Source organism: Erigeron canadensis, chromosome 7 (genome assembly GCF_010389155.1).
Source record: "Erigeron canadensis isolate Cc75 chromosome 7, C_canadensis_v1, whole genome shotgun sequence".
Lineage (NCBI taxonomy): Eukaryota > Viridiplantae > Streptophyta > Magnoliopsida > Asterales > Asteraceae > Erigeron > Erigeron canadensis.
The window spans coordinates 31,319,023-31,330,149 of record NC_057767.1 but is presented as its reverse complement, the minus strand read 5'-3'; the positions used below and the strand labels follow the sequence as shown (position 1 = coordinate 31,330,149).

General features: G+C 33.7%; 1 protein-coding gene across 2 annotated transcripts; it reads left to right on the top strand.

Moving 5' to 3' along the window:
- The first annotated feature begins 2,310 nt into the window (after nt 1–2,310).
- LOC122607036 (B3 domain-containing transcription repressor VAL1) lies at nt 2,311–11,127 on the top strand. 2 transcript variants are annotated; one of them, XM_043779958.1, is made up of 14 exons: nt 2,311–2,472; nt 4,161–4,242; nt 4,322–4,438; nt 5,036–5,646; nt 6,488–6,590; nt 6,670–6,844; nt 7,354–7,430; nt 7,678–7,764; nt 7,855–8,082; nt 8,184–8,233; nt 8,972–9,085; nt 9,188–9,255; nt 9,946–10,355; nt 10,456–10,593. In XM_043779958.1, the coding sequence occupies exons 1-14, from the start codon at nt 2,351–2,353 to the stop codon at nt 10,507–10,509; spliced, it is 2,298 nt and encodes a 765-aa protein (XP_043635893.1). In that variant the 5' UTR covers nt 2,311–2,350; the 3' UTR covers nt 10,510–10,593. The 2 variants fall into 2 exon arrangements, with proteins under 2 accessions (XP_043635893.1, XP_043635892.1); XM_043779957.1 differs by having other exon boundaries at nt 2,318–2,472; nt 9,946–11,127.

Here is an 11,127-nt window from a genome sequence, read left to right as displayed (position 1 = left end):
TTCTTATGATCACATGTGATATGAATTTACGTTAAGTTTTGTGCCCTTGTAATATGATATTAATTATATGATTATTATAAGTAAGTTTTGGTGTTCTTCTAATCACCTAATGATCATGATTGAGTTCGACGTCTTCATGATCATTGTGGTATAATTTAGTTTTTCGAATTCTTGATGGTATTAACTATTCATGATGTTGTATTACAATGGTTGTTAAAAATGATGATGTTTTAATGGATCCATTGCATTGGTGAGTTTGTACTTATTTAATTGCCCACATGCTCAATAAGGCTATTGTTTTGCCCTGCTAGGTGTTTGTATGTAGGTACAAATGTTCTAGGTGTTAAAAGTGAGCATAAGGCCGGGAAGGAGTAGTGAAAAGGTAATTGTAGATTGCACTTGTTTTGGTAATAGAAATGTTGATTTAGTTTGTCATCATGCCATTGGACTTGTATAATACTCAAAGTTTCTTTTGTTAAATGTATTAGTTTGACTTTTTGAATTTTTTTTTAAACCAAATTTGATCGTAAATATTTTTTTTTATTTTATATAATATTTGATATAAGATATATATATAATTGGATTCTAAAAGGATTTTTTTTAATTGATATAATCTTTATCATCTATTATATAATACAAACAAAATAATAATGGCTAAATTAAGATATAAAGATTTCATATGTCAAAATACAACATTAAAAATAGTATGTATTTTTAGTCAAAACGTGGAACTAGTTACAGATGCATATGTGGCCAAACATTGTAGAGCTCAAGTGAAATGAGCTTTAATAAGTTAAATGTTCGAATAAATATGTTGGAAGGAAATGAAAAGCTCGAAAAGAAAATGTTATGTAACTTGGTTAAAATAGACCAATCGGACGATGTTTGAAAATTAGTTTTTGGATCGGATCGACCTCGTAAACAAATCTGGTCATGCTGATAAAACTTTTTTGGGCCTAGTTTAAGGACCCAAAAGTTTTCAGTGATTATTTTTTAATGAATTAAAATTTCAAATAAAAAAAATTAAAATTTTTGAATAATGTAACATTGTAACCATTTATCTTATTTGTTTAACATCACAACCATCTATACGATATTTAGATTAACATAGCAAAATAGCCCCAACATTAACACGATTTCACTAAAAAACTTCTAGATAATCCACTACAATGTATCACAATTTTAATTTATGAACTATTTATAAGCATAACAATTTTTAACCTTTTTCTCTCAAATTATGTATTTTTAATTATCTCAACTCACTATACAATGGTGAATGTCGTTCGAAATAGACTACATTGTCTTAATTAGATTTATGCTTTCATAGAATTTTTCTTCAACAAGAAATCTCACGTATCTGTCAATCCTAAGATTTAATCTATTAACTAGGGGATAAAATGTCTAACTTAACTTTGTATGTTTAATATTTTTCAATTTAACTTAAACAAATACGATAGTATCATCAATTCAAATTTCCAAGTTACTTTTTTCTTTTAACAATCATAAAATAATCTAAAATACAATTTATCATAAAAACATATCATCATCACATAAATTTCACCCTCCTATCAACATCCATACTATACTATTTCTAAAAATAAAAAAGATGAAGTACAAGTAATAAATGTTATAGGATACATACATATTTCTAAAAACACAATATTATAAAAAAAAAAGTCATAGAAAAAAGGGGTTTCTTCCATTGTTAGAATTCATCTTGACCTTATTATGATCCCCTTGTTTATTCATTCAAAGTGTGTTTGTTGTCGTGCATGCATTTTTGTCTTTCCATCCAATCTCTTCTTCTTCTTCACTTCTCATTATTTTCTCATTTTTATTTTTTTCACTTCTCATGCACTCACACACATACACATTTTCTCTCCTTTTTTATTTTAAAAATAATAATATATTTATAAATAAATTAAATTAACTTTCATTTTCCTATATACATCAAAATTAACTCCACCTATACAAATATAATTATATACATATATTTTCTATATAATATTAATAATAATAATAATAATATTATACAACCGCCCCAGATTCCAATTTCACACACACACACACACACACACACTAATTTCATGTTTTTGTTATAATATTTTTATTATATATATATTTTTATCTTTGTGAGTGTGTATGCATGTAATATATTTTCTTGATTTGGATCCAGTAAGTCAACCCCACAAGCTAATTGATTTGTGGGTTTTGTTGTTAGGGTTTTGAATTTGGGGTTTTTGATAAAAAGTTTTGAAATTTGCATGTAATTTTATATAAAGATCTATAGATATACAAATTATATATATATATATATATTATATTTGTCAAAAAAAAAAAAAGTCAAAAAATGTCTGCTCCTTCTTCAAAGATTTGCATGAATGGATTGTGTGGAACTAAATCCACTCCACAATGGAAGAGAGGTTGGCCCATGAAAGCCGGTGGTTTTGCTACTCTTTGCTATTCTTGCGGGTATGTATATCTATATCTATATCTATATGTATATTTTTATCTCTATTTTGCCCCTTTATATTTTGTGGGAATTTTACGTAGTGAAAAGGGTATTTTTGGATTTTTGAATTAAGGATCCCTAAATTATCTCACGAGATAAGTTCTTATGTTGTAATAATAAGATTTTGTAAGATTATACATAGGATTTTGTAATAATGTCTAAATTTTTTTTTTTTTTTCTTAATTTTTATTTTTTGTAAATTCAATAATGGTGATGTTTCATGTATGTGATATAAAATTGTTAGGTAATAAAGGTTGAAAATTTGTGTAAGAAATTACTACAAACTTAGCATTTTAATTCTATTTATTTCTCAGAAATTTGTAAATGGTAAAAGATGGAGGGTGTTTTGTTTACCAATTGAGGGCGAGTCTTTTGACTCGAATGAGAACGATTAATAAAGATTGCATCTTTATGCTATTATTTTCCCCAAATGTGTAAGTTATTAAATGGAAAGGATTATATTATCGTAAGTAATTATATTATCTTTATGCTCCCCCAAATGTAGGTTTGTGTAAGTTATGAAAATGGGAAGGATCATATTATCATAAGAAACTATAAAGGTTGCTACTTTATATTATTTTCTCCAAATGTAGGGTCGAATGAATCATGAAAATGGGATATTATCATAAGAAAATTATAAAAGTTGCAACTTTATGTCAAATTTCCCCAAATTTAGGGTTGTGTGAATCATGAAATGGGTTGGTTGCAGGATCATTCATAAGGAATTATAAAATTTGAAATTTTATTTACCTCGAATGTAAGGTGGGGTAAATTCTGAAAATGGGAACAAACATATTATCATGGAAATTCTGAAAACTTAACATTGGGTAGGAATAGAATACAGTTTTTTAGGAGTTGACGTAAAGTAAAATTTGATGTATATATGTAATGCAATCCATGAGTTCTGTCTTTGTTTCAGGTCTTATGCAATATTATGGATTTTGACAATATTAACTGTAAATCAGTGACCTGTGAGATAGAATCTCATAGTCACATGTAACATGGCCAATTATGTTTTGAGTGTGTGTGTAAATGGGTCATGTGCATATCCTTAATCATGTATTGTTGTTGGGAGTACAATGAAAGTCTCTGGAGATTAATGGACCCTTAAAATCCAACAACATGAGTGATAAGTGTTGATTAGTAGGCAGATAATGGCTCACATTATATTTTTCATCTGATAAAGGATATAAAAAAGCAGGATAGGGTGGTATGCAATTATGATATTATTTTGAAGCACATTATATTATAGTGAAAGAACATGAACCTATCTAACTAGAGAAAACCACCCAACTGAACTGTTGCATTATGATTCTATAAGTTCTCTTTATTAGCAGCGTAGATATCCTCAAAGTTGTGAATGATTTATTTAGTCTATATGCCTCAAATCGGCTCAACTCTTCTAGTCTTCTGCCCTTTGAAAGTTTAGTACTAGAACGCATTTGAGTTTGCTTATAGTTTAGAATATGACGATGCTTGAAGGTTTTGCCAAGCATGCTTGTTTCAAGAATTTGTCCTTGTTTTATGTTTGTTGCACATCTTACTATCTTAGCATGATGATGATTTTGCAATTTTTTTGAGCATTTAGGCATAATTATGATTTTGTTTGTGACTGGTAAATTGCTTAAATACTGTATGTGGACCGCAGAACTGCCTATGATCATGTAAACTACTGTGAAAGATTCCATCTGAATGAACCTGGTTGGAGGGAATGCAAGTACTGTGACAAGGTATTTCTTGAAATCTCTAGGATCTTAACATCTGTTCTACTTGAACACTCACAAAGCCTTGTTATGTTTTACATTTCAGCCTATTCACTGTGGATGCGTTGTTTCAAAGTATCTTCATGAATGCCTCGATTTGGGAGGAATATCATGTATAAAATGCATAAGAGCTAGGGGAACACAGGCTTTGAAACCATTACAGGTAATCAATTTCGTAGTATCGTGCTGCATTGTACTTGAGAGGCATTAATGACTAGACTGTATACAATTCATTATGTCGACATTATATCTATCTTTCTGTAAATGTCTATAGTATCAGTAAGAATGGAATATAATCTCAATATATCTTATCCAAGGTGGACTTATTAGACCAGTAGTGTATCAGGTTAATTTAAGATCTTAGTAGTACTGTTTACCGTCTACGATCTTTTGTAGCTGCTTACTACGAGGGACATTCTGGCAATCTGCTGATCTCTAAAGGGTAAATGAATCGAATGGTTCAAAGTTGTCAAAATTGTATTTTAGAAGCACATAACTTCGTGACTCATCTTATTCTTTAGTTCATTATAAAAAAATTATGCTTTATATAATCGTTTTTTACAGAATTAATTATTGAAAACTCTGGACAAAAAAACTGTGTCAATCTAACCCGACCTTATTCAACCCATAACAATCTTACATTCTGTGATCGAACATGTTCAAAACTGCTACACAACCTGCATTAGTGGCCCCTCGTTGCTTGCTCTACTTTCTAGCTTAGTATACTTGATATCTTTATTTTAAATAACTGTTGATGCAGAGCTACACTAATGAGCGTCCTAATGGGTTCGTTCCATTTTCTGGCACTTGGCAACCCGTCATTGGCAACCGAATTAATAATGGTGCTACCATTGATAAGGGAAAAATCACACATTTAACTGAAGCTCACCAACCCTTACCTTCTAATCCATCCATCGGTCACCAAATCAAACAAGATGAAAACCGTCTTTCTTCTAGTAAAGAAGTTGTAACAATCTTTCCGAATGCATCATCTTTATTTCCAAAATCAGATAATGGCAGAACCGATTTAGGTTTTAAAGCTCTATATGAATCAATGCCTCAACCAGCTATAAAATATTCTATTGGTAATGCTTTGGGCACTACAACGTCTTCTGTAAACCCTAATTCTGTTGGAGGTGTGGATGGAAGAGAACCTGCAAAAGTTCCCTCTTTCAAGCAAGGGCAGAGGTCGCGCCTTACATTTTCAAAACCATCAAAGTCTGGGGTTAATATAAAGTCGCAGTCAAATAAAGGGGTGGTTTCAGAAAACAGAGTTGCAAGACCACCTGCTGAAGGTAAAGGCCGAAGCCAGTTACTTCCAAGGTATTGGCCAAAGATGACTGACGAAGAATTGTTGCAGATAACTGGGGAGTATCCTTTGTTAATGTGTTGATCCTTCTATATGCATGCATGCATTTTTATTTGTGCAGTTATCATTTGACCATGTAGCAATTGATAGCTAATGTGGTGTTCAAATTTTCTGAAGGACCAACTTTTGGCTTAAAACACGCCTAGGCTACAACATATATTAAATTATCTCTTCTATGGATAACTTAAAGTGAAACCATTAACTCTCTTTTGGAATCACTAAACACTAGTTAATCAAAAGTTTTTACTTTAAAAAAAGGGTATTTGGATGTTGGGCTATTAGCATAGAAGGGTAATTAACTGTGGTTCAATTTCTATCTTAGGAACCAACCTGATTTAGGCCAGGAAACATGGCAAAGTGTCAAGATTTATAATCGAGGGAACTAACTTTCAAGGTTGTTTGACTTTAAGTAATCTCACCCAGTAACCCGATCAAAACGATGACGTAATAACTGGTGGGTAAGAAATTTTGTCCATGCTGTCCTTTTCTCTCTCTCTCTCTCTCTCTTTCCCCTAATGTGGGGCTTGAAAACTGTTATCTCAAATTCTTAACTCCAATTTATCTAGAACACTGATGGTTTTCTCTGGCTTAAAGTAAGTTGGATACCCCAAACAGAAATTTGATCTAGGGCAGTTATCTCTATGTATTTTGCCTCTGACATTTGGCGAATGTCAAGTACTTCGCTAATAATGTGGTACAAGTAGTCTGATATTAATATTTAGCTTTTCTAGAAAGGGGACATTATCGTTTTGGAAACTGAAATAGGTTTACTGTCAGAGAACTGAAAAAAAAAATGTTGAATGGTGAGTGAAAAACAGAGTTCTCCTTAATTGTAGCCTCTAGCTTGAAGTCCAATTGCACTATTACTCCATTATTTGAGAAGATTCTGAGTGCAAGTGATGCTGGTCGAATTGGTCGGTTGGTGCTGCCTAAGGCATGTGCCGAAGTAAGTTTAGTTTTTATTTAAAGTCCCTTTTGTTTCTTGAGCACTTCTCCACTCTTATAATTATCTAACATTTGCGCAGGCATATTTCCCTGCTATTCATCAATCAGAAGGTTTGCCAATAAGAATTCAGGATATAAAGGGGAAAGAGTGGACATTTCAGTTCCGGTTTTGGCCCAATAATAACAGCCGTATGTATGTATTAGAGGGTGTAACTCCTTGTATACAGAATATGCAACTGCAAGCTGGGGACACAGGTATCCTTTTTTTTTCTTACAACATGTATGATAATTTATATCTATATCTATATCTATACTTCTTCTATACTATATTATAAAAAGAATGGCTCTTTATTTACGGAAAAGTTGAAACTTATTTAATATTTACACATAGCACCCCTTAAAATGTTTTTATCTACACTACCCACTTAAAATTAATAATTAAATTACACTAGCAATCATTTATCTTTCAAAATATCTTCATTAACCCTTTACATCAATTACTTTTACATCAATAGCTTACACCAATTGACACCGCCTCCGCCACTAACAATTGCCCCCACCACCATACTGTCGCCGCGACGAATACCGCCGCATTGCGCGGGTACCGTGTTAGTATTATTCTAATATAAACCTAGAGTAATCATATCTTTTTTGCTTTAGTCTGCACACAAGTTTAGATTTTTCCGGTTGTACTTAATATGAGTGCGGATAATATTTTGCTCCTTTTTCTAATCTGATTTCCTACCCTTTTAAAAATTCTGCAGTTATATTTAGTCGACTGGATCCAGGCGAAAAGCTTGTTATAGGTTGTCGAAAGGCGACGGTTTCTATTGATACACAGGTGATCCATTTGCAGTATAATTCATTTTTCACCATGTATTTATCCCTTGCCTTCTTTTTTGTCCTGCCATTTCTCTTGGTGCATTCCATATTAGTCTCAATCTTTCTAAAAAAAAAAGACTAAAATCGACTTCTTTTCCTTCCATGCCCCGACTAACATTCTTATTTGCACAAATACTAGTTGATAATCTGGTGCTGTGTCAACCTATATATCTGTAATGACCGGAAATTCTTAAATAAACAAACAGGAAGGTGAGGCACCAGCTGCTAATGGTGTTGCCAGTGATGCTGCCGTTGCTGGGGAAACTTCAGCTGGGAATGGAAACCCGCCTACAGTATATGCCTTTTTTACGGAAGTTTTCTAATGGTTTGCTTGTTCCACCACTTAATTTCACTTTTGCTTAGCAAGTTACACATTTTTGCAGAAAACTGTGGAGAATGAAGGTGTGACGAATGGGGATCAAAAACCATTGATCCAAGAAAAGAAGAAGACTCGTAATATAGGATCGAAAAACAAGAGGTTGCTGATGCATAACGAAGATGCCATGGAGCTGAAGGTCACGTGGGAAGAAGCACATGAGTTGCTACGCCCGTCCCCTACTTCTAACCCAACTATCTCCATGATCGAAAATTGCGAATTTGAAGAATATGATGTAAGCTTAAGAAAGATCCATCTAAACATAATTTAACTTTTTGTGATGGCTGCGGTATTTTATTTATTTTTATCTAAATATTCACTCTTTTGTCCATTCAGGAGCCACCAGTTTTTGGCAAAAAGACCATATTCACAATGCATGCATCTGGGTAAGTTTAGTATAACTGGTGTGTTTCTCTTAGAAAGTATAGTCTCCTAAATCATATAATGATTGAGGTATTTATATACGAGGGTTAACTTCTTTTAGCTCTTCGAGTTATTTATCGGGTTTTAAAGTGTTGTATACTTTTATTTCTTCGAAACATGTGTGCGCATGTTATGTTCTTTCATGTATCAATATACCTTAACGTCTCTTTCAGACCTTCTTAATTTTGTATTGTCGTCCCTATGATATTTTTTATGGCCATTTAGAGATTAATTTGTCCCTGCTGACAATATATTTTGTCCAAGTTATTGTCAGCTTGTCTTGTATAAAACAGTCAATCATAGCTATGAGTATTCAAGCAGATTGGGATCGGGTGTCTGTCATTTGTATACTTAAATGATAGAAAGTGCAGCAGCATTTTCTTGAAATTGCAAAACTTGTTTTTTAATATAGCATTGAACTTATGGGATATACCACTTACTCGTAAAAGTCAATTAATTGCTAGAAAGTCGTTTGCTTAATTTTATCTGGAACCTGCTGCTAGCTTCCTTTTTCCGATCCCAGAGATGTAGTCTGCATGATGTGCTTATTAATCATCTTGATTTTGACCAATATTGAGAAGGCGTGCACATACAAATATTTTTTGTAAACTTAGCTTACTAGGCTTCTGTGTTGTACGCTTGTATTATGTAAAGATGTGTACTGCCATTCAATTTCTTTTGTATTATCTAATGTGTTGTAGGTCACAAGAACAGTGGGGTCAGTGTGATAGTTGCTCCAAATGGAGGAGGTTACCTGCCGATGTTCTTCTCCCTTCAAAGTGGACATGCTCAGATAATGTTTGGGATAAAGAGAGGTGATGATTACTGTTCAACTATTATAAATTTATCTCATAGTTGTTTCAAGAGAAATTAAGTTAATAGATTGTAATAATGTTTTTGTGTTTGATGTGCACCAGGTGTTCATGTTCGGCTCCGGATGAAATAAGCATAAAGGATTTGGAACGGATTTTTAAATCTGCCAAGGGTATGAATCAGATCTATTTAAATAATTCACATTTCTTTGATGCTTAGCTTAAGTATGATCCTGTTAAGAACCAACTCCGTGATCATGATTTAAGGTTTTCATCTTGCAGTCTAACTTTATGGTTACATATGGAGTTTTTTTGGCTTATAGGCTGGGTAATCTTTATGCCTCTTAGCGGGTAAAATGGGTAAAAATGTAAAATTAAAAAAGAAACAGGTAGAAACTTGCCCCAGTTTCTCTCTTTTACATATAACCACCTAAATTGCTCTAAAAAAAGAATATTGCTGTAATAATATAGTGTTTGATATCATCTTCAGCACATTATTTATTTGTTAGGAAGCCAAAATATTGGGCATAAGTTTTCTGCATCAGCCCGGCCCGTTGTAACCTGTACCAAGAGTTACCTTTCTTGCCTTCCTAACCTGATCATTTTGCCACCTCTATGAAAGTTTCTTCATCTGTATGCTATCTGATATTACTAGAAATCGTAGTGGCTTTCGTAATAAACAAAATTCTACGAAATTCACAAATGACATGCATTCTGTAGGATATTATGCAAATGTGATCCAAGTACTCGGAGATATATATTGACTTCAATTTATATGGTGTTAGAAAAAACTTCTTCTCACTGTCAGTCCTCTTTTTGATATTCGATTGCATAATCATTTGTTACTTTCTGGTCATTCCCAGATCCCAAGAAGCGAAAACTTGCAGACGGGAAGGCAGTTGAAGAACAAGAGCCTTCTGGACTAGATGCATTAGCTACTGCTGCAGTATTAGGAGAAAGCATAGGCGAATTTGCTGAAACTTCAACAGGTGCCACCACGAAACATCCCCGTCATCGTCCTGGATGCACTTGTATAGTATGTATTCAACCTCCAAGTGGTAAAGGAAAACACAAACCCAATTGCTTCTGCAATGTCTGCCTGACAGTCAAACGTCGTTTTAAAACCTTGATGCTTCGAAAGAAGAAACGGTTGTCGGATAAGGAGGCAGAAGATACCCAGAAAGCACTAGCAGCAGCTCTTAATAATGGACCAGCATCGGGAAGCAGAAATGGTATCGGGATTATTGATCAGACTGGGATGGTCGAAGTCGAGGTGGGTGAGAGCAGTAGTAGCAAAGTAGGACAACAGTTGGATTTGAATTGTGATCCGGATAAGGATGAAGAAATGACCCTGGTTGATGCTAATGTTTCAGGATTTACCCCAGGATGGGAGAATGTGTTTGCAGGAGTCGTACCCTGTTCGCTAACTAAAACTACAATTGAAATCGATGGACACCCTCAGCCTCCGGTTGAAGGGCAACCTTCGCCTTCTTCGTTGGCCTCTACCCAGCCCCCTGCAGACAAAAACCTACTCCCAGTGGATGATGCAGTGGAGCGGGATATAGCCGAGAAAGTTGTAGAAGTGTAGAAGATGAGTGAATCACACCCCACCCCGGGCAGGGACGGCACCCTGTGACATCAATCAGATTCTAGATGGTGGATGTCAGGTTGTGCTTTGAGTTTCTGATATAAGTTAAGCTTGTAGTTTTGACTTGGTAGTGTGATAAAATCTCAGAGGGTACTGGTTGAGTTTAAATTTTTTTTTTTTTTTTTTTTTTTATAAAAATCTTTTTATGATGAATATATGGTTGAAAATCTGGAATGGAGGAGATATGATGGTACGAGTGCGATATATGAGGCCAAAAAGTTGGAATTGAGTCCATGAGAGAGTGAGTTACATTAGGTGTATCTGTTGTTTTTTGTGAAGAGCCTGTATTTCCTATGCCGGATTTACATGGTCGCTGGCGTATGCTTGTACATATTTGGAATGTTTTTGTAGCGTATGTTTTAGTTTCAGAAAGACAATATTATTACTATTTATGTTC